The following is a 22,550-nucleotide window of genomic DNA, read 5'->3' as shown; positions in this document are numbered from 1 at the left end:
CATAGTATCTTCAAAGCAAGATCAACACAATCAAACAATGGACACCGTGAGATCGGCTGGATCGACCTCATCAGCAGCACCAACATTCAGCAGACGACGCATGGAGAAATCGCTTGCAGAAGAGCTTGATGATGCATTCCGCGATGTAGACCTTGGCCCGGCGGATATCCTCGAGCCGATGGAGCATCCGAAAAGCAGCCATGAGGTGGTCACCGAGGACACCAGAAGAGTCGAGGACGTGGTCCCACAAGAGCACGTGGCACCCCTAGCTACCCGTCAGTCAAACTCCCCAGCAATCGCTAATGCTGATCCAGACTCCCCTGCTACCTTGATGGGTGACGACCAGCGGTCTCCTATCGCGAACACCATCAGCAATGCCACGCTTAGGCAAACACCCAGAAAGAGCAATTTTGTTGAGGACCTCAGTCCAGTCAACTCCTCATCCCAGCCCGTGTATCTCAAAGATTGTCGAAAACTTACAGCCTCGAAACACAATCGCGAGCTCATTGACAGGAATGCCGACGGCTTCTTTAAAATGGATACTATGCCCAGTGTGACAGATGTCCGGCGACGTGTTCAACAGTCCGATGGAATCGCGGCCCTGCAGAGGACTCTTGTCCCTACAAAAGTTTCTGACGCAGCTTCGTCCAGCACACGCAACTCTCACGCCTCGTCTTCCACGACGGTGGACTCAGTGAAACGTCCCTCGGCACTTCGACAAGTCACTTTCGCCAAGTCCAGTGGTCGCAAGCCTGATAGGAGTCAGGGTCCATATCCATACACTACCGACCGACCCCGGGCTACATCTCGCTTCTCCCTAGCGCGAGATCTGGTAGCCGCTGGCCACAGAAAGAAGCTTTCAGAGCCATCAGCACCTGCCAGATTCGTGAGACTGCCAACTGACCCCGTTGTTCACTTCAAACGGAGCTTCGGCGAATCTGGTCTCAAGCTCAGGATTCCCGAACCGGAGCCGGATGAGTATGAAGGAGATGATTCTGGATCCGTCACCTCCTTACCGGACGTTGACTCTGCAGGTGATCTCAAGTTCCGACCACACGACTCCGAAGCCCGAGACGTTGCCCTCAAGTTCGAATTCGGCATCCCACGCGCATTCATCTCAAACCAGTGCCTCGAATCCTCATGCCCCATGAGATGGGCGCACGCCAAAGGCCCCTACCACCACATGGGCAACCGACACAACAAGATAATGACCGGGCTCTTCGGCCACAGCAACCCGCCGCCAGAAATCTGGAATGCGTATCGGAACATGGTTCACCTGACGTGCGACGGTGAAGTTATATCGCCCGATGGACGTCCTGAGCCGAAAGCGGAGGATGACCTGGTCATTGCGTTCGCGATGTTTCATTATGGGGGGTTGAATGGGATGAGTGGGGTGGAGTTTCATCGGCGGTATGCGGGCCAGCACTTGTCTTCTCGGGTTGCGCTACGGTCTAGGAGTACCAGTTCATCAGAAGGGTGTTGTGGCTCTCATCCAGGGAGCTGGAAATGACTTAGACGATCTTCTGAGTTTCATTTCTTTCGAGGTTTTCTTCCTTGCTGTGGTAGAGTCACACGATCTTTCTCTAGGTTGGTTTGCCTGGGAGTTCTGCAGCAAGTGGTACGATATAGAGGATATAGTTGCGACGCATTCGGTTGCTAAGAGAGATACACAATCTTTACTGTCCTCAGTGCTGTTACTACCTGTGTGTCGATTATATATCATCAGGAAAGATTCAACCCAGTAACCCTTAAGAATTCTGCATAAAATTCAGTTGAAACCCAATAAGGTAAGTGACCCACAATTATTCTGTCCAATCGGCGTGAAGCAACGGGATATCTGCCACTAAGATCCGGGCATCCTATGAATGTCTGATATGTGACACAACTTGGCACACACTGACTGCTCTGAAAGATTTGTGAGTACCAAAAAGCATTGTCTTTGTTCATTTCACTGATGACAATAGAAACGAATGAGACAATGAGATGTCTTTGGGCATGAGACAAGTCGTGATCGGTTACACAACACATCTGTTCTCAAGCCAACTGTCTCATTTCTGAAGACACGCGTGATAAAATCAGCTCGATAACACCATCGCCCTAGCACCGGTCACCTTATCATCAAAGAACGCCGAGCTCAACGAGCTTCTGCAATACCACGAATCTTCCTCATCAGCGAGTACTCACATCTGAGCGTACCTACGAAAATGTCCACCACCCCAAACACAGCTCAACCCACAGCCTCTCCTTCTACCTCAAACGCATCTTCCACAGCCAACTCAAGTACGCAAGACCACAAGCAAGCCTCTGCCTCTCATGCGACCTCAAACCCACCGCCGAACGCGCCTCTTCCAGACTCAGACTCCGACCTCTCAGACGCACCAGACAGCCCCGTCTACCCTACCTTCACAAACTCCCCAACCCTCCTCCGCAACGCGCCTCCTTCAGACACAGACTCCGAACTTTCCGACGCACCCGACAACCCTGTCTGGCCTGAGGCTCCCCGAGTTCCACCAACGCCGCCTCGTTGCACCGAACTAGACTGTCCCGTAAGGCAGGCAATCCGTCGTCATAATCAAGGGCCATACCTCCACAACGGCGAGCAGCCGTGGATAAAAAAGACTATGTTCGGGGAGAGCAATCCGCCACCCCATGTGTGGGAGTCGTGGATGAAGATCCAGGCTGGGGATCGTAGCAGTACTGTCGAGGATGACTGGAACGTTTTGTCGTTCCTTAGATGGCACGTTCGTGATCCAAGTACCAATGTCAAGGGCAACTGAGGGGCGGGAGCGGTCGGGGAAAGAGCGGAAGAGGCCTGGAAAAGTCGAGAAGGGGATACATTGTCGTCGTTCTGAATCTCATTGCAGTGGTTCTTCGGGTGAAGAGATGCATGAACCATGGCCAGTGTGAACAAGCATGAGGATCGCCGCAAGGAATGTCATACATGGCCAATGTCAAGTGCCAATGATCAGGTTTATGATCATGAGACCAAATAGTAGTCGCGAATCCTGCCTGCCAGTTGCCTTCCTGAATCCGAATGCTAGTTGATCGCTACCACGTGACTGGAGTCGTCGGAGTATGAGTATCTCTAGTTTGTGTGTCATCTGTAGTAATGTCCTTTTGGAGTTGTACACCAATGAAGTCCAAAGCTCATTGAAGATACATATACTGGCAGCCATGCGTAGTGGAACACAAAACAGTGAGTGTTCTCCCCTATTTCAACACCTCTTTCCGTATAAGACATTCAACAACTACACCTATACCATCAAAGTCAACGTCTTCATGACTTATCGTCCATGCTTCTGATCAGTCTCCAAGGGTACCAACCAGAACAGATCCACACTTCAGCTCATATCAAGCCCTCCGCTCTCAGCTCTGTCCTTCTCACAGCCCTTAGTCGCTGTCACACTGCTACGATGCCTACCTTTCAGACCCTCCCAGTTGAGCTTCAAATGCTTATCATGTCCAACATTCACCTGAATGAGATCGAGAACTTCACGCTATGTACGAAATTCGTCCACCAGCTTTGCAAGGAGAGACTGATGGAACAGTATGCCAGAAAGCGTTACTTTTTCACGATTGCGGTTGGGCATATCGACAACAACACCTGGGACGGAGACCCACAGATCAGAGGTGTTCACCCTTTTCCGATACTGCGAGATCTACTTGCAGATCCTCAGACATGGCTTCACGCCGAAACTCTGATCGTTGGACGCTTGGAAGAACCCAGTGCTGATGGCTTCGGTGATCAGGAAGAAGCCGAACTCGATGAGTTCGGACTCCGAGACGTAGTGGCGCAATTTAAACGCAACACGTGGCTCCTGTGCAAAGAGTTTGAGGTACGGCGAAGCATGTTCCGAGAATGAGGGGAATCCGACCTTAAAAAGTGTCCAAAAGCCAGGAGTTGGACCAAGCAAATTCTTTCCGGGAACAGAGCGGCAGCAGCAAGCCTTCTGATCGCAATCCTTCCCAATCTACAGAAATCGAGTCCCGGAGGATTCACCCTTCGTATTGACTTAAGGGGCCTTGCTCCGCGCGGCCGTATTCATGACCTCGCAGGAATCAACTCCTTCAGCAAGTTGACAGATGTGGGAATGCATGGTTTCGACGAATAATGCGGTGCCGGCTATGGGGTTTTCGAAGGCTTCATGACGCACCCTTCGATGCGGACAATCAAAGGACGCCGAGAAATTGAAGGGGGGTACATCAAATCTTGCCAGAAAGGCTTCATTGATCCCTCAAAGGTGACAAGTCTCGAATTCTACCAAAGCGCCATCGACGCAGCGCTTTTTTCAATTACACTCTGGTCAATTAAAGGCCTGAAGAGATTCGTATACAGTTTCTGGGCTAGCCCTCCTCTGGACGATGCGCAGTGGGAGCTGCGCCAGATCGTTGGATATTTGGAGGCCTACACCCGAAAGACTCTCTGCCATCTCGAACTTACTGGTTCTTCGGACGTGCAACGTGCTGAGAACCTCTTCTTCGAGAAGGGTGAACCTTGCATCGGTAGCCTGTGCGCGTTTGAGGTCTCAAAAAGGATCAGACTGGAAACGATGACGCTGTACAAAGAGATCGAAGGCGCTGACTCCTGTACTGGAGAAAAGGAAGACATAATTTACGTAGAGCCGGGAGCAGATCTACTCGTCGAGCCAGAGCGTGTTGTGGATACTCTGTCAGCGTTGACATGTCGAGGGGGGCTGGTGGGTGGTCTATCGAACGAGGATGCCATTGCGATGCTTGAAGACTTGCCAGCAAGAGATAGACCGCCGAAGATGAACCTATAATAACACATCTGGGCATATCCAAAGATCTGTAGAGCTGCGTCTCGATAGATATGCATGCCAGAAAAAGGAAAGAGTCCATTTTGTTGGCCAGTGAGCCTCATTGATCATGACCCTTAAGCTTCAGTATCCGTAACTTCTTATGCCTCGCATTGACTGGGCTTGTTGAGGTTCTCCGCCTGCTAGAGCGCAAATATCTATCTCCTTCATACATCGAGGGAGACTTGCTTCTTGAGGCCATTACTGACAGTTATTGCAAAAAGAAAGACGAGATGAAGTTCATGATAATCTTTGCGCTAGTATACGGGCCCTAACCCTAGTATTAGCGTATACAGAAAACGTTGGAATACTTAGCACTGAGATTATCACACACACACCATCAAAAGTAATATTGAATAGATAAATCTTCTCTCATATCGTATTCTATTACTTTTCTTATTATATTTAAAGCTTCTATATATCTCACTTAGTTAATTTTTATTATTTTAAAATACTTCTTATAACGATTAAGTATAATACTATAAGAGACTATATTTTTAAAATAGATATAAAAAAGTTAAATAGAGCTCTTAATAAGTGCGATATTTAGAGAGATTTTAAAGATTAAACTATATTTACTACTATTACTATTATCTTAGAGTTATTAAGATCTTTATCTATCGCTATTAAGATTTAAATATCTTTAAATCTATCTTAAAGCCTCTAGTTAAAATATTAAGAATCTTTAATTATATAGTAATATAATATATAGTAAATATAAGATCCTCTATTACTTTTAGATACTTAATTATTTATATATTTATATTATTAATAGTAGAGAGAGAAATCTCTAACTACGTCGATTAGAAGATATTTCGAAATATTAAGATAAAATATTAAGAATCGACTAAGCGAGATATATAAAAGCTTTAAATATAATAAGAAAGATAGTAGAATGCGATATAGAAGAAGATTCATCTATTTAGTATTACTTTTGGTGGTGTGTATATGATAATCTCAGTGCCAAGTATTCCAACGTTTTCTGCACACGCTAATATGTGCCAAGACTACGCCAAGCCTTCGGAAAACCCCCTTTTGCCGGCATCTCGCGCCAGCATTTTGCAAAACTTACCTACACCAGCAGCGTCTGCAATGAACGCAAGACAGGGGATAGCATTGATTGCAAGATCAGGCCACCCTTTCTAGCTGACCCTGACACGCAGGTTTCAGGAATGAGGATGCGTATACCCTCGAGGTACGAGATTCGTCCCCAGATACAGATGTCGAAAATTAGCTTTACATCCTACCGATCGCGCGGAGCATTCTTATTAGCGAATGACAGTTAACAATTGTCCGTAGGCTCGACGCGCCTCGAGATCTAGAGCTTGTCGACAAGACAACGTCCTCATGGGAGGTTACCTAGAATCTTCAGTGCCGCGTACCGTCCATTCGATTCTTGAGGCCAGAAGAACGCTTCAGGTAAAACCATATGAAGGATCTCTGTGAAGGGCGAGGACAGGGGACGGAAGTGACAAGCTGGATGGGAAGGGCAATTTTCGAGGCTGTCTTCTGTTATGCCGATCATAAGCGGTGTCGGATCACCATGGTCCCGGGCATCGATGACCGCACTGTTGTCTAGTAGAAAGCCAATTATACCCAATGGGTTGCCTTCTGACTGCCAAATGAAGATGTCTAGTGCAGTACTTACAAACGAAAATCTCTGTGCTGGCCCGGCCAATCGATGTTTAGCCTCCGTCCAAGTTCGCAAGCAATTCGTCATTCCGAATCTGCAAGCCGATAAAAACATCCAAGGTCGCACTGTCTCCCAGGACTGGCAATCAAACTGGATCTGAAACCTGTTTTTAAGTCCTTTGAGAGATATCACGTACCGAACATCTCCCCTATTGGCAGTGTAGAACGCCCCGAATAAATCCACAAACGGTAAAACTTTTTCCGGAAAAACCTTCTCCGTCGTCAGAGGAAGGTCGAGATACCGGGTACTTGCAAGACCTGGCCACCCGGAGATGGAGACCGTAGTCTCGACTTATCTTGAGTTGTCTTTCGGGCTATCATCGAATCTCCATAGCCCCATTCGGGGACTATGGCTGAGTCTGGCAGTGCTTCTCCTCTTTGCAACCGGCGCTGCTCCCGTATCCGGCGCTTGTGCTCGAAAACAATTTCTTGATCGAACTCAGGGAGCCCGAGCGTGATGAGAACGTAGTCTGAATCTCTCTGTGTGAAAACCCATTATCCACCACTACAGCTTGTTAAATAACATCGTGAACTCGCCTCACCCCATTCCCACAAAATACCCTGTTCCTCCAAAGTCTCTGTTCAACCGCGTCCGATGCACCTCAGTGTCCGTTAGCAGCCTCACATCCACGAATCTCAAATCCGGTCTTTTTCCTACACTTCCTTCGCCTCCGTTCCTCTCTCTGCTCTCTAAGCCGTACATCTTACTGAACCCATCTTCGCGTGTCGGTGGCTGATTTTCTTCAATGGGGACCTTGGGAAAGAAGTCGCTGCGGGTTTGGGTTGAATGAAGCGGAATTGAGATGCAGCGCTCGGCCAAGCGCGCATGGCTATCACGTGTCATTTGGAATATCAGGTTGTATTTGACAAGCTAATTTTGAACCGACGTATGGGCAAAACGGAGTACGTGCGCTGCACTGTCGAGAATGACCAAGTCGAAACATAATGTTGTAACACCTTCCCAACGCCGAGAGTCAGGCTCATCATCCTCGTACCCATCGCTGTCTTCGAACCATCAAAAATCGTCTGCGACATCGCTATCCTTGAGATTTTCCAGATCACCATCGCAGTCGCTCGTAGCGCAGGCATTCGTTTTCTCGTCCCCATCTCCATGGTCCTCATCTTCTCCATCTCTCTCGCCATCCCAGAAGACGAACTTGGTGAGAGTTCCAGGGTCCGTCGGTCGATGAGGGCCGAGGAGCAGGCCCAATGTAATGTCCAGACGCCCGCGGTCTTCCGACTCGTACTCTTCAAATATCGTAGAGCTCTTTTCAGCTGTTGCCAAGGCTGTTAGGTAGCTTACCAAGGCGCTTTCGAATGTCGATAGCCTTTTCTAAGATACAAAAGTAGTCTAGTTGCAGTGAGACGCAACGAAACCTGCGGTTCTAGCGCCAGAGACAACATGCCGTAGTCCAGATGTGAAAATGCTGGCCAGAAGCGATAAGTAGAAAGATACGAGAAGGCTTACATTCCTTGCGCTTCGTCGCAGGGCATGCTAGGAAATGTCCCTCGATTATCATGATTCGAAGATAGTCATATATCCGCGCCGATTAGTGTACACCCATGTACATCACGATCCATACATCCTTATTCGCCCTTCTCCTTCCCTCTCCAAGCCCTCCCCAAAAACCTCTGGGTCAATGTCCCATAAAATGCCGCCACCAACGCCGCACTCAGCACCACAAAAGCGACCGGTGCCCCAATGGCCCAAAAAAGCGTCTGCCCGCTCTTCATATTGCGCAAATCACTCGTATTCATACCTAGATAGCTAGTCACAAAACTTAACGGTAAAAAGATGATAGTGACGACTGTAAAGACGATGATAGCCTTGTTGTTGGATTCGGCCTTTAAGGAGATGGATTGTGCGGCAAGGAAACGAGCGGTTTCCGCTTGAATTTGGAGTTCGTCGAAATCTTCGATGCGTTGGGATATGGATCCTAGGATGCGGTCGAGGATGGAGACGGAGAGGGAGCCAACGCCGTAAGTGATGGTGATTGTGGACTTGAATTCACGGAGAGTGTCATATTGCTGTCTAAGGGTGTTTTTGATTATATCAAGTTCTTCGCGGAGGAGTTTTATGTCGTCGTAGACCTGCTAGCTGTTAGCATATTGTCGTAGACCAGCAAGCTCTGCCATCAATTTACCTTTACACTAGCGGAGTCTCTAACAACGCCCTGTATCTTGGTCGTATACTCGGCATATACCTCGGTCAGATGGAAGTCGCCCTCCGTGGACATGGTAGAGATCAGGTTCGCCAATATTAGAGACACTAATGCCTCAGAGTCCACAGCTTGAAAGCCTGACGAGTCACGATAATCATCTGTATGTATCATCAAAAGCAGCTGCTTCCTGCCTTCCACGAGAAGACCTTCACAATCGTCGAACGTGGATTGCATCTGACTCCATGAATACTCACTCCAATTTGAGATGCTACTGATGACAACGAGCAGTAAGACGAGGTGCTGGAACGCTGCTGGAAGGGCTCGAGGAATTTGGTACCGTTGCTGCTTGCTTCCATCCTCAGCACGAACACCCATCTGTATAGTTTGGATCAAGTTGCAGATTTCGGAGAGGCGCGAGCGGACATAACGTAAAACAGTTTCATCCTGTCTTTGATTAGTGCACGGTTGTATGAAGAAAGTAGAAGATGGTACCTTCTCATTCAACAACTTGTGCAAAGCTCCCCAGTACTTAGAGATCACAGGAGCATCGTAGCCTTTGGGCACAAACGAGAGCAGAATTTTGCTGGCTAGATCGAAGATCCCTAACTTGACTGACCCTAAGTCATCCAGACCCGACATGCCTACGACCGAACGTGTCGAATTCCTTTGACGCAGTGATACACCAGCGAAGGCTAATGAGGGTCTTCTCGACTGGCTGACTGACTTAGTGACGTTGCGCTCCTCGCCAACAGCCAAGTTGTTCACGCCAGTTCTAGCATTTCTAATAGTATTCATCGTAGATGCTACATTGGCATACGTCTTCTCCGCGGTCTTCTCATACAGTATGGCATATTCAGGTTTGCCCTTTTTGGGCTTCTTGAGGGTGACGTGGACCTCGGTCATTACTGTATGCAAGATCAACTCTTCTGTTTTTGACGTATTGATTACTTGCTTTATTGCATCGACTGGCTTCTGGAGGAAAGGCTTGGAAGTAGGCGTCTCAGATACGTTTGGCAGTTTGGAAAGTTTTCCGGCCAGGTCACGACTTTCAGGTTGTTTGTGCTCAGCTGACCATAAGAAGATTGGCAGGTCGATCATTGGGTCAGCTAAAACAGGGGAAGAGACTTCAAGCGCAGCCTGCGATGTCGCAATCTTGGGTAATACCGCAGATTCCTTCTGTGCAAGTTTGATCAATCTCTTCAATTTTGGTTTGCTCTCCAGGCTATGCTTCGAAAACAAGACCTTTTTCGGCTTCGTTGGGTCATTATCACCCTGGCTAACACTAGAGACGTCGTTGGTAGGACTGCGCGGGCCCTCGGGCGGTCCGAAGCTAGGATATAGACCCAGCGTGGTAGGTGATGCAATGGAAGAGCCATTGCGCGAGCCGCCAAGAACATCGGATATTCTAGTCGAACTATCCGAACTGCTCTTTTGCTTTTCAACCAGGATTGCGGCGCTGGATTTAGCTTGATTACTACCTTCATCATCTCTCTTCGCGTCATCCGCATTGCGGAGTTTGTAGATGCCACCTTCAAGCACCGAGGACCTGACCAGATCCCAGTAAGATCGCGCCAATTGTTTTTCTGATGGGCGATAGTAAATATCATTGCTGTCCGTCATGGGAGAGATAGGAGTCATAGGAGACATTGGACTGCTGCGAAGACCGGGTACTTGCCCGTCACGTACGCGTGATCTTAGCAAATCCCAGCCAGAGCGAGAAGGGGTAGGCAAAGTCGAGACCCGAGAGAGAGAATGAGCATTTGGCATGTGGGAACGTGTACGAGATCGGACACGAGGAGCTTTGACATATTCGACGTTTGTGAAGTATCGGCTTCGGGAACCACTGTTATTTCTATCATGAAGGATCCATGGCTGACTTGCGCGGCCTCGAGCGGATGGCTCTCCGATGGACAAATCATAGGCGGAGCTTGAGAATGCGACATCTCTCTTGATCACTCGCGACCTAGATGTAGACCGCGATCTCGATCTTAGCCTCGCCCGATACCTTTCCGTTGGGCTCAACGGAGAATCATGATCGAGTCCACGACTGGATCGAGGCCACTGATCGTATGGGCCGGGAATGACGATTCTGGATCTTCTTCGTGCATCTTGCGCTGTGGGTACATCCAGATTCAAGCCGGCAGCGGTCAGCTCCAGCAGTTTTTCTTCTAGGGCTGGTATCTTCCGCTCTTTTAAGTCTCCCATCTGCTTGGCATCTCCCTTACCCTCCGCTTCCCGAAGCTTAGCCTGTAGTACACGTAAACGTTCAATAGCAGGCGCAACGTTGTCAAAATTCATGTCACTTGATACTGAGGACTCACTCGCATCGCTGGCTTGTCCATCATCCGAGCTGAAGACTGGCGAAGCGTTGGGGCTATTGTCTGAATTCATGATGACCTCGTTTCCTTCGTCGTCGCAGTAAGTGACCAGCAACCGACTAGATAAGGTCTCGTTATCCACAAGCCTTAGATGAATGACCTCGGTCTTTTTCTCCTCAACAAGCTTTGGCCACTTTTCTGCGTTCACGGGACTTCCATCTCTGGCAACAACGAGTTCGTACACGGGTCCACCTTTGAGTAGTTGATCTCTTATGAAGCTGTATTCATCATGTAGACAATTGTCGGTGATCTGTCTTACAAGGTCAAACCAAGTTTTGCAAAACCGTAAAGGCAGGTAGAAATCCTTCCCCCGGGCGTCAGTGAAATGCACTGACCACATTGCTTCATCTTGTTGCGCAGCTGTATACGATATGAGCTTGATGGTATCACCACGCAAGACAGAAGCATCTAGAGCCGAGCAGGTGATGATAGTATAATTATTAATTATGAGTACCCATATATGAGGAACATGTACCACGTGGTCTTCTTGTACCAAGTGATCTTTGATGGACGTTGTCTTGGTGATGACCTGTTCCTTGTCGCGTCTTTTGGTCGACTCAAGCCGGTAGCGTGACTGCAAAAGCGCACGCACAGGATGGCTTTCAGACTCTTTGTTTGACGTGTGGCGTTTGGGGCAACAAGTTGTAAAAACGGGCAGGCTGACAAAGGTCGCAGTCTTCCGGACGTGCCTCTCTTCAGGAGGATGAGACGCAGAAACGTCAGGATCTTCACCCTCATACACCAGGGTGATCGGCTTGAGGTACCGCCCATGCACGAATTTTTTCTCCGAGGTATTCCGGACCTTGTTCAAGAGACGCCCGACCAAGGCCATATCGTCATCGCCGAGGCCAGGGGTTCGCATCACTTGGTGGTAGAATTGTTTCAGTGTCATGGCGTCGCTTTCGATATGCTTCCACCGGCTTTCGCAACGGACTTTATCTTGGTCTGGTTTCCCTTCTCCATCCTTTACCGTCAATGTAACGATCTCTCGACCTTCGTCATCAGGGACCCATTTTGTAGAAATGATCTCCAGGAATTCCTGTGGAGGCAAAGCCGCTGAACCCCTCGAGAATTCCCGATCAATACCAAGAGGTGTAGAGTGTCCAAGACCGTATGGTTTCTCTTCAAAATAACCTTTCTCCTCATCTCTGGTGTGATTGCTCTTGCGGCGTAGGGGTACGGTATATCGTAGACGTCGTCGAGGTTCGAAATCGCCCGTGCCTCCACGATGTAGATGCCTGCCAGTGAATAGCGATTCCCCTGTCGGCCGCTTGGGTATCTGTGAGCGTGTCGAGCGCGAAGGGTAGGCTCTGTCTTGGGGAAAGCTGTCGGTCCGGTCGAAAACGAAAGGTTCGTCCTCAAAGTCCATTGCGGAGGCAGCTGCTGCTGGAAGGGAGAGATGCTGAATCGCCCATTACTGGTACTCGTGCTATCAGCATACCAAGCAGAGTGTCGCCAAAGCATCAACAGGACTCGGTGCAATGCAATATGTAATATGCTGACGCTGATGCAGTTCTTAGTTAGCGCTGCAGGTGGGCTGGGCTTGGCTGGATCTGCGCCGCCGACAGGGGTCCAGATCCTGCGTCGACATCTGCTCAAGCGCTTCTTCACCTCTGTCGCTGTCGCTGTCGCCATCTCACACTTCATGTCCTCGGCACGGTGACACTGATTGATTAAACATCAGGGGAGATTTCTGTTGTTTGGTGTTTCATGAAGGATGTTTGATGGGGAAAGTGCTCCTGAAGGCTTAGTCATTTAGCGTATGCACTCATGGAGGATATTTGATAGGGAAAGTACTCCTGAACGCCTAGTCATTTAGCGTATGCACAAAGGTCCGGAATGCTTGGCGCTGAGAATTTCCACACACATCACCAAGAATAGTAGGAAATAGCTGCATCTTCTCCAATATCCTATCTTTTTTACTACCTTCATAACAAGTGAACTTCCGATATACCTCGCTTAGCCACTTCTTAGTGTTTCTTCTTAATAACTTCACATGACTCTCAATTGACGTAATCAGAGGGCTCCCCCCCTTGGCGTCATCCTGTCGACGACAAAGGACACTTTTACAGCGCGCTCGCTGAAGTATATAAACACTCCAACCCCTATACGCTCCCCATCAATTTCTCATGACTTATACACTTCATCCCGTCACATCGGACGATGCGTCAGACATCGCGGCCATCTTCCAAGCTGCTTTCGCCGAAGGTCACATCATGAGATACTTCCACCCCAGGGTTCCCGCATCCGTCATATGGGAGAACGACGTCAGATTCATCCGCGGCCTCATCGCACAAGGTGATATCTACGGGGAGAGGGTGACCAAAGCTGTCGATGAGGACACCGGGTGAGGAAACCCGAGCCATGCCATGAGGGGCTAGATGTAGTCAAGTTATGTGCGTATGTTAAGAGAGGGGTTAGGGAGACGGTGGCGTTCTCCGCATGGCAGTATCCGTATACGCTCACGGAGGAACAGAGAAAGGAGAAAGAGGCACAGGATCGTAGCGCGATAGATGAGCCGCCAGAGGGTTCGAACAATCAGTTCATCACCGATTTCTGTACGCAGCTGTTTGATGGGAGGAAGAAGTGGATTGTACCCGAGAAGACATTCTGTGAGTGAAACCTTCGGCTATTTTTCGGTCCGGCAATGCAACCTTTTCGATCCTACAATTCTTTCGCGGTTGCAATCCGGCTACTCTATTCATCCTGCAAGTGACTCGTTTTTACGACCACCCTACACCCACGGCCCCTCCAGTCAGAGGTACAACTCAGGGTTCCCATAATTTCTTCCTCATCACACAATGTTCCAATCCCTTATCATCCCAAGACTGAACGCACATCTCAGTCCTTCACCTCCTCGCCGTCCACCCCTCCCACCACCGCCGCGGTCTCGGCTCCATGCTCATCCGGCCCGGCCTCGAAGCCGCAGACGAAGCCGGAGCCCAAACATACGTCGAAGCGTCGCCGGCTGGTCTGCCGTTGTACCTGAGACACGGATGGGAGCAAGTGGACGGGATGGCCGTTGACACGAGACCGTATGGCGGACGTGGGATTGAGCATAAGCCTTTCCTGATGAGGGAGCCGGGTGCTGGGTCGAAGCTTGGGAAGACGGAAGGATGAGGCGTGAATAAATTGCTAAAAGCCGTGCATTGCAATCGTACAATTCGTAAATCACGTATGACATCCTTCACTCAACACCCACGCTATGATAGCCTAGCCCATCCCATCCCATCATGAGTAACCCATACCCAGATACAGCCCCTATCATCCCCCAAAACCGCAATCACACATATCCACCTTCCCCTTCCCCTCCCCCTCCCCCTCCCAATCCCCATCTCACCACCATCCCACCCAACCGCTCAATCCGCCTTCGGCGCCATAGGCGGATACCGCGTCCCCTCCTTCTCGACCTTGGGCTCGCAGGTGCACCACGACTCCTGAGGAAGCTTATCCATGACCATAGGGACGTGCTGGCCGCAGCCCCACCATGAGGACTTTTCTGCAAGGAGGGTAGGTCAGAGGTATGAGCCGAGTGAGGGGGGGGAGAGAGAAGGGGGGATGAAGAGAAGAGGGCGCACGGCACTTGTCGCAGGTGCCGCCTTTGCACATGTTGGATGTTGGGAGGGTGAGAGGGGGGTGATGGTGGTGGTGGGGCGGTTGGGCGGGCTTTGTTGGTTGCGGAAAGTGGGTTAGGTGGTTTTGGGGAAAGGATTGGATCTTGTTTGACGTCGTTGAGCTTCCTCGGGTGGGATGGCCTCGAGCTGCGATTGTTGATCGATCAGGGACTCACGTGGTTGGTGAGTCTGGAACAAAGCGCAGGGAGGCTGCTGCCGCTTTTATCGGCGGGCGCTTGATGAGCGACTGTACCTTAAAGCGGCGGGTAGCAGTGAGAAATGCAGAGCCTCAGATGATACTAGCTGACGGCTTTTCCTCGGAATGAATTCTAGTGTGGGGACCAACTTTTTCCTTCCCACCGGACAGATTGGATTCTGTGACTCTGAAACCGACACTCAAAACAAGATCCTCAAGTTTCACGTGCCATCTGGTGTCTTCCGCCATTATGTGTAGTCCTTGCTTCTCTACTACGCCTTCATAACCTCATCAAGGCACAACACCACACATCATCCTCGGGAACTGCAGAAGCTTCTGAATCCCGGTCTCGTTTCCATGATACCTTTGCAAGTATATGCAGATCGCTTGACCCTCTAGCGACGCCCGCCCAAAAATCCACCAATGTGGATACTGGCACATCTTCGCGTACCAATATGCCAGCAGCAGAAGCGCACATGGATCTTTCTGCTTCAGTAATTGCTTGTACTCTGGGAGCATATTGGTGATGAAAAACAGAAAGCCCAGAATGGTGGTGAGCTTGCAGTCACTATTCAATGACTTTGCTAGAGCAGTTGCGACGGCGTGATAGGGATTGTTGTCGGAAGTGGATGCGGCGTCAAAACCGCAGAGGTCAATGAATTCGGAAGGCAGAGCCTCCAATCCAGGTACCGTGGAAGAGGATGTTTTCGGCTTCGTATTTTCAAAGGGAATCAGCGTCTGAAAAACGCTCATTCCTTCTGCACGTCGAGTAAGTTTCCACACTTCCTTCTTTCCCTCGCTCAAGCTGAGCCAATTGAGATCCAAAGACGAAGGTGGCTTGAGTGGCCACGCTTCCTCTGGCGTCCTTGCCTCAATATAAAAGAATGCTATTACACCGAGGCAAACCGCAGTAGCCCAGAGGGCATCTCGCTCCGAAGGGTCAATTGGGGCAGACAGCTTGCTGTTGAACAATGCTGTACTTTGATACCAATGAAAAGCCTCGGTAACGGATAGTTTGGTGTTTGGCGCGGCGGACAGGTAGCGGTCATGCATAAGTGTTAACGACAGTATTCCATGCATTAAGAACGGGTGCTGAACCGCCAAGGTCAGTAGGGCTCGCCAGACATGACTCTGGGAATACGTACTGAGTGGGCGAGCTTGAAGGATTCTATTTGATACAAATGGAGATTTTTGTCGGTGGTCATAGTGAAGACCGTTCTCGTTTGGAACTTCTTCAGCAGCGCTTGGTCCTCCTCTCTGAATTCATATAGCACATTGCTAGCTTTCAGAGATCCTGTCGACTGTAATCTCAATGACGGAGCGATTATGCTAGGAAGGGTCTGCTTCAGTGAGTATGGCAATATCTGCAAGATTTCGATGTTGGCAGCCCCGCCAACGGACAGCTGGAGATCAGAGTACTGGCTATCGTAATTGCAGAAAACGCCAAACGATGTGCATTTCTTGCATCTTGGCTTACTCTCATCACACTACAGGTGTGGCTTTAGTCAACGTTCTTTGTACGATTCCATAATCGTTTTGGCCTACCTACTTTGACACGGCGAAGCTTACAATTACCGCATCCCCGCCGAGACTTTCTGTGTGCCTTGACTTTGCGATTAATGTCTTTCTCAGATGAGGGCAACCCGTCGGTCATGACTGCGTCTCGAGAGGATATAGAAATGGTGGTGGGAAAATCGGTCTCCATGCCTATGGTCTTGAGTTTTAATCTGATAGAGGTTCTATCGGTGGACGTATGATACGACCAGAGCGAAACTGTCGCTATGATTATTGTCTAGGTCGATCGGCCTGCTAGCAGCAAGGTTTCTTCGCCGCAGCTCTGGCTTCATCTTGCTTACTACGTATACGAATACGCCTCTGGTCTAAAGCAGGGGACAGATCCCACGCTAACCTCGTTTCGCATTCCATGACTGCGCTAACCTCGTCTCGTATTCCACGATTGCGCTATCCTCGAATCGGCACGCTATTGAGACCGAGAAATCGTACTGCCTATCAATTGAGGCACTATCTTCATCTGAAATGACAATGACTCCATGAATACAACCAGTTCTCGCACACGGATGAACCTCAAGTCCGTCCGATCCCGAGTACTAATGTCCGAGAAGATGTTGATTATGTGGTATAAAGAGGCTTCTCCCTCGTCTTGTGTTTTCCACCATCAGAAATCCTCTCATCCTTTTACCATCTGAAACAATTCCGTTATTTCCACCTCTTCGCTCAAGCCCAGAATGCCTTCCAACAGAGCAGCATGGCAGACCGCACCAAACGTCAACACTCTGGAGGTCAAGTCCGCACCTTACACATCCCCACGTGAGGATGAGATCGTCATCAAGAACGTAAGTACTACTCAGAGTCATTCTCTCCCACGGAGTACCGCGTTTGAGTCGCGAGGGATGTTTGAACAATATCATGAAGGGGGAACGCTGACTTGGGATCTCCCTTCAGGGCGCAGTGGCCATCAACCCGGTTGACTGGGTCATACAAGAAAGGGGCAAGATGATGTTCACCTGGCTCAAGTACCCATTCATCCTCGGCTTGGACGTCGCCGGCGAGGTCGTCGAGATCGGCCCCGGCGTCACTCGCTTCAAAGTAGGCGATCGCGTCGTCGGCCACGCCAACGGATCGGATCAGCAGTGCAACAGCCCGGCGCACGGCGCTTTTCAGACATACACCGTCCTCACCATCAACGGGACATCGCCGATTCCCAGCGACCTATCTTACGAAAGCGCCGCTGTCCTTCCCTTGGGCGTGTCCACGGCAGCCTGCGGTTTATTCCAGAAAGACCAGCTGGGACTCCAACACCCATCCGCCACCCCAAAGCCGACCGGCAAGACCCTGCTCATCTGGGGCGGCTCCACGAGCGTCGGCTGCAACGCCATCCAACTCGCCGTCGCGGCCGGCTACGAAGTCATCACCACCTGCTCCCCGAAGAACTTCGACTACGTCAAAAAGCTCGGCGCGAGCCAGGCCTTCGACTACAACAGCCCGACCGTCGTCGCCGACCTGATCCGCGCCTTCGAAGGCAAATCGACCGCCGGCGCCCTCTCCATCGGTCACCGCGCCGCCGAGAACTGCCTGGACATCCTCCCCAAGTGCAACGGCGACAAATTCATCTCCATGGCCACGTACCCCCTGCCGCAGCCGCCACCGAAAAGATTCGTCGTCCTCACCATCATGGTTTCCTACCTCTCCGGCTTGGCCAACATCTGGGTCAAGTCCAAAACTCGAGGCATACGGTACAATTTCATCTTCGGCTCCACGCTCCTCTACAACGAAGTCGGCAAGGCCGTTTACGAGGATTTCCTCCCGCAGGCTTTAGCTGACGGCAAGTATGTCGCCGCGCCGGATCCGCAGGTCGTCGGGAAGGGGCTCGAGCACATCCAAGCCGGGTTTGACCTCCAGAGGAAGGGCGTGTCCGCCAAGAAGGTGGTGGTCTCTCTGTAATGTCAACAACTTACGACAAGATGTAGGAGGACGGCGCGGAGGAGGGGTCGAAAGAATAATGCGGGAGAGATCTTGGCTCTGCAAGCGTTTAATCAATGCCTTTTTGTCTCCTCCTGATTTGTACCAATTGTCTCAAAGGTAGCTAGCTACCCGTGAAAATAATCGCGTGAGAATCCATTCGTGATTTGAACGCCAGGACCGCATCGAGACCTCATGTCTGTCTTCCCGGAGAGCGAACGTCACAGAGTAAGGACATCGGATGCTTGCAGCTGTGTAGGGTGCCCTCATTCACACTCACCCTCACACTGTTATTTGTCACATAATCCAATCTGGATTACCAATTGGTAACCGAAAGCAACCTAAGAATGTAAGAGAAAAATAAAGCCTGTTGGTGTCAATCGTGGTCTAGTGGAGTAGTCTGTGAGAGATGGTCTGATTTCTTTAGCCGCCGTGACGGCGCAACGTGCACGCTTGTGACATCGGAGCAGCCCTTGTTGGTAAAATACTCTACAGTCCGTGAGCGGAGTGCTTCCCAGCACGAAGGTCGATGTCTTTTTGCTCTTGTTTCAATCGTTCATAACAGTGGTTTCATTACGCTATATATCTAAAACCCAGCCTACGGACTGTACTGCCTCACTGCCGAAAAAGCCTGATGTCTCCGTTCGTATAATTCGAGGAATGTTCAAAATGTCTGGCAACGTCACCTCTTTGGTTCCAAAAGCTTGTCTTGCTCTGCCACATGAGGATTCGTTGTGCGTGTTATCCTCGTGTCCGGAATCGCCAGAGAACTTCTGGCTGAGCTGCAATTGGCACAACGCTTGCCGCTATCAGTCCGTTCTGGAGCTAGCTTGATTCAAATGAGGTCGAAATCTTGCAACTTGACTCCCCGTCGCTTCAACATATCCGACGTCAATACTAGGGTCTCTGAACCATCGGGCAAATACCACACACTGCTTTCTTTGTCGATCTGGCCGCCTAGCCCACCTTTCCCCGTCCTTGGGTCATTATATTGAGTGTTCCCGGTCTGTTTGTCTAGGAAAGCCCACTGGTAACCGCGTGACCCATGATCATGTAAACGGATAGCTTGATAATTGTCCGGAAGTGGACCTAGAAAAGCTTCCCCGTACATCAGTCCGGGAACGTAGCATTCTCCCACTACTTGATATCGAAGACCTGAGGTTGGACGAAGAACCAAAGGCTGCTCGCAACCAAGAAGGACGCAGACCTGGTCGCCTGGCTTAGTGGCCTTTGGCGCAACGCCTATATACCCCTCTTCGGTCGTGATGAAAGATCTCTTCTTACAGTAATATCTAGCATAGTTGAGGTAGTATGTTTCATCAGAGTCCCAGGTATAGTTCGGATGTCGATCGTGGTCTCGGAGCACTGCCAGTACGAACTCTCGGCTCTTTTCGAATTGGGGGAGAACCGGCCGAGGCGGCCAAATTGTGTCGCTGAAGCTATTGACACACATGGTACTACAAAAAGCGTCGATCAGACTGCTACCTGCAAGGTATGGACTATCGTCGATGTAAAAACGCGCAATCCTCCGTATCTCATCGGCCATGCTTCTGTAAGTATTCTGAAAGACCATTTCATCAGCGCTTGAGATGGCTGCAGAGATAACACCTGTGGCGCTTAGAATGCCGCCTTCTCTGTATTGTGCTTTGGCCTCGCTGTGGCCACATGCCCTACCACAGCTCCAGAGGGGAACCGCTGTATCTGCGACAGTCCAGTTCGGTACCCAGGTTGGCATCTCCGCTGGCATGTCATTCCGGAGCTCGCAGTAAGTCAACATTTCGAGGTCGTTATGATGTTCGATGTGTCGTGTAACCACGTCTTGGTAGACTTGCGCGGTCGTTTTCGTATAATCAGGCTCGATATTGATGCCCTCTTCAAATCTGTCGAGCAGGCTCAGAACGGCGTAGATACGATCTTTGGGATCAGAACATTTGCATGGAGCGATTCGCCGGATAATCTGACCGAATGGGGCGTAGTTGGTAGTGTCGCTTATGTTTAATATATACGATAGTCGAGCTCGCAACTGGCTGGGGTCTATGAAGAGGTTGTTGGCGACCCATTGCTTGACATGTAAGCAGAAAATGGCCTGGTGGAGAGACTGCCAAAGGATAGTGTCCAAACCACAAATGACGATTGAATTGTTCCTTGCGAGCCGAATTTCCTGCCAAACCCAGAGCCGCGAGAACCAGGCGCGATTGAGCAAAGAAGCTATATTACAAATTTCATCGACGTTATATGGTAGGGAAAGGCTTAAGTCGCTCCAATCTGGGACGGAGTCTGAAGACGCAGGCGACATTGTGGCAAAGTCGTAGTCGACTTTGATCTCGGAACTCAATTGTGACAGGATCCTCAAAACGTGGGCACTATTGTCCTTCTCAGTCCCCAGCCAAACGACTGCGCGGTCAGCTAAGCGATAGATATCGGCCATTTTTTTCACTTGGCTGCTTCGTTCGCGAAGGTCCTGTTGATTGACGCAGATGGCATCGATCCAAAGTGTTCGAATCTTATCCTGGTACCGAAGATACGGCAAGGCAACCGCTAAGTTCTGTGTGATAGCCAGTCTGTCACTTCCTGAAGGCCCGATTTTGATGTCAACTGGATTGTCTGTTGTACCCCACACATAGGACAGCGCTTCGTAGATGGGCGGAGCGTCCAGCGTCAATCCGACTTTGTGGATTGAAATGTGTAGATCTGCGGTGAAGTCGCCTGGTTGTAGTATCAGGACTCGTATCTCATTGAGGTCTTCTTTGAGAGGAGAATATTGATATGGCGCCATTGTGTGAGAGGAATGCGGTGACGTTAGGTTGTTGATTCTCAAGGGAGAAAGAGGGGTAAGGTGGTGAGATGGCAAAGGCTACGAGGCTGAGCAAAGAGTTTGCTAGACCTCATTCGGCCACCGCGTGCATGTACCCAAGTACAGATGCCAGAGGGCAAATGCTCATTGATCGTAAAAATGTATTTACAGCACGGGTGCCAGAACCAGATTGAAACCATCGCTGGATCATCGCAAGAGCTAGAGATGGTATTGGCAGCAGGGTTCCTTCACCATCGTCAGCAAGGCGCCCGATAGTCCTGGACTATTTATCGGACTATTAGTCTGGACTAGTCTACTAAATCAATAGTCTAGACTAGTCCGATGATTTTATTAATAGTCTTAGACTAGTCTAAATATTTAATAGATTAATCTAGGACTATTAATTCTAATAATTTAATAATCGATTTATAAGTATATATTTTTAAGTCTAATAGACGTATTTTTAGTAGTAATCGAAGATTAGATTTTTTCTTTAAGACATATTATATAAATAGTTATTCTTTATTTAATAAATATATTATTATAATATATAAGTAAAGGCCTATAAATTAAATTCATAGAGTTGAATTTTTCTAAGTTAAATCGAATTTTAGCTCTAGTTCTAAGTTAAATCGAACTCTAATCGCTTACTATACGTTTTTAATCTATATACGAATATAGATATATATATACGAAGAGAGGCGCGCTAAGGCCTAATTAGGAAGGTATATTAAATATAAAGAATTAATTCGTAATAATTATCTATAAAAAATAGAGAAAGGCTATATTCTTATAGTAAGAAGTATTAAAATATCGAAAAGAAATAAAGATAATATATTAATTAGTAATATAAATTCTATATTATCTCTTATCGTAGTAAAATCTTTCGAATAATAAAATAGCTATTAGAGTAAGATATTAAATAATTTTAATTCGTCTAAATATATATTATTCGATATTTCTTCTATAGAGATTTAATTAGCTATAATTATCGTAGTAGATTCTTCTCTTATAACGTTATTATAGTAATATATTATATTAATATAATAGAGATAATAGATTAAGTTATAGTAGTATTCTTCGCTTATTAAATAATAATTTAATATAGAATCGTAGAGAGTATATAACGTAAGATCTTGAAGAGCTAAGCCGTATTCTTAATAATAATAATTTTATTACCGCTTAATTTCTCCGCAATATTCTCCGCAGTATTCTCCGTAGTGTTCTCCGTAGTATTCTCTATAGTGTTCTCCGTAGTATTCTCTATAGTATTCTTCACATTTATCTATTATAGTTTCTTCTCTTACTTCTTCTCTTATAAAATATTAGATTAAGTAGCTAGCTAAGTAACTAACTAAGTAAATAACTAATATAACGTAGAATCTTAAAGAGCTAAGCCGTATTCTTAACGATAGTA

At 48.7% G+C, this 22,550-nt stretch overlaps 9 protein-coding genes across 9 annotated transcripts; 4 read left to right on the top strand and 5 right to left on the bottom strand.

Moving 5' to 3' along the window:
- Positions 1 to 37: 37 nt before the first annotated feature.
- On the top strand, positions 38 to 2,777 carry HO133_003153 (uncharacterized protein; the record flags this gene model as incomplete). Its single annotated transcript, XM_037294077.1, has 2 exons — positions 38 to 1,476; positions 2,102 to 2,777. 2 exons carry the CDS (start codon positions 38 to 40, stop codon positions 2,775 to 2,777), a joined length of 2,115 nt encoding a protein of 704 aa, XP_037150155.1.
- Positions 2,778 to 3,413: 636 nt separating this feature from the next.
- On the top strand, positions 3,414 to 4,781 carry HO133_003152 (uncharacterized protein; the record flags this gene model as incomplete). Its single annotated transcript, XM_037294076.1, has 2 exons — positions 3,414 to 3,836; positions 4,218 to 4,781. 2 exons carry the CDS (start codon positions 3,414 to 3,416, stop codon positions 4,779 to 4,781), a joined length of 987 nt encoding a protein of 328 aa, XP_037150154.1.
- A 2,743-nt stretch (positions 4,782 to 7,524) lies between these two features.
- Positions 7,525 to 8,003, bottom strand: HO133_003151 (uncharacterized protein; the record flags this gene model as incomplete). The annotated part of the gene is made up of 2 exons (XM_037294075.1): positions 7,525 to 7,837; positions 7,978 to 8,003. 2 exons carry the CDS (start codon positions 8,001 to 8,003, stop codon positions 7,525 to 7,527), a joined length of 339 nt encoding a protein of 112 aa, XP_037150153.1.
- A 93-nt stretch (positions 8,004 to 8,096) lies between these two features.
- On the bottom strand, positions 8,097 to 12,418 carry HO133_003150 (uncharacterized protein; the record flags this gene model as incomplete). Its single annotated transcript, XM_037294074.1, has 2 exons — positions 8,097 to 8,600; positions 8,654 to 12,418. The coding sequence occupies 2 exons, from the start codon at positions 12,416 to 12,418 to the stop codon at positions 8,097 to 8,099; spliced, it is 4,269 nt and encodes a 1,422-aa protein (XP_037150152.1).
- A 760-nt stretch (positions 12,419 to 13,178) lies between these two features.
- Positions 13,179 to 14,169, top strand: HO133_003149 (uncharacterized protein; the record flags this gene model as incomplete). Its single annotated transcript, XM_037294073.1, has 3 exons — positions 13,179 to 13,396; positions 13,471 to 13,661; positions 13,895 to 14,169. 3 exons carry the CDS (start codon positions 13,179 to 13,181, stop codon positions 14,167 to 14,169), a joined length of 684 nt encoding a protein of 227 aa, XP_037150151.1.
- A 239-nt stretch (positions 14,170 to 14,408) lies between these two features.
- HO133_003148 (uncharacterized protein) lies at positions 14,409 to 15,108 on the bottom strand (the record flags this gene model as incomplete). The annotated part of the gene is made up of 2 exons (XM_037294072.1): positions 14,409 to 14,543; positions 15,010 to 15,108. The coding sequence occupies 2 exons, from the start codon at positions 15,106 to 15,108 to the stop codon at positions 14,409 to 14,411; spliced, it is 234 nt and encodes a 77-aa protein (XP_037150150.1).
- A 42-nt stretch (positions 15,109 to 15,150) lies between these two features.
- On the bottom strand, positions 15,151 to 16,564 carry HO133_003147 (uncharacterized protein; the record flags this gene model as incomplete). Its single annotated transcript, XM_037294071.1, is given in 3 exon segments — positions 15,151 to 15,990; positions 16,005 to 16,262; positions 16,409 to 16,564. 3 exon segments carry the CDS (start codon positions 16,562 to 16,564, stop codon positions 15,151 to 15,153), a joined length of 1,254 nt encoding a protein of 417 aa, XP_037150149.1.
- Positions 16,565 to 17,105: 541 nt separating this feature from the next.
- On the top strand, positions 17,106 to 18,321 carry HO133_003146 (uncharacterized protein; the record flags this gene model as incomplete). Its single annotated transcript, XM_037294070.1, has 2 exons — positions 17,106 to 17,213; positions 17,323 to 18,321. The coding sequence occupies 2 exons, from the start codon at positions 17,106 to 17,108 to the stop codon at positions 18,319 to 18,321; spliced, it is 1,107 nt and encodes a 368-aa protein (XP_037150148.1).
- Positions 18,322 to 19,174: 853 nt separating this feature from the next.
- Positions 19,175 to 21,115, bottom strand: HO133_003145 (uncharacterized protein; the record flags this gene model as incomplete). Its single annotated transcript, XM_037294069.1, has 1 exon — positions 19,175 to 21,115. The coding sequence occupies one exon, from the start codon at positions 21,113 to 21,115 to the stop codon at positions 19,175 to 19,177; it is 1,941 nt and encodes a 646-aa protein (XP_037150147.1).
- Between the last annotated feature and the right edge of the window lie 1,435 nt (positions 21,116 to 22,550).

Source organism: Letharia lupina (genome assembly GCF_014066315.1).
Source record: "Letharia lupina isolate WasteWater1 chromosome Unknown contig_16, whole genome shotgun sequence".
In the NCBI taxonomy this organism is placed as follows: Eukaryota; Fungi; Ascomycota; class Lecanoromycetes; order Lecanorales; family Parmeliaceae; genus Letharia; species Letharia lupina.
Note: the sequence above shows the minus strand (reverse complement) of the source record. Positions and strands in the feature narration are given on the sequence as shown.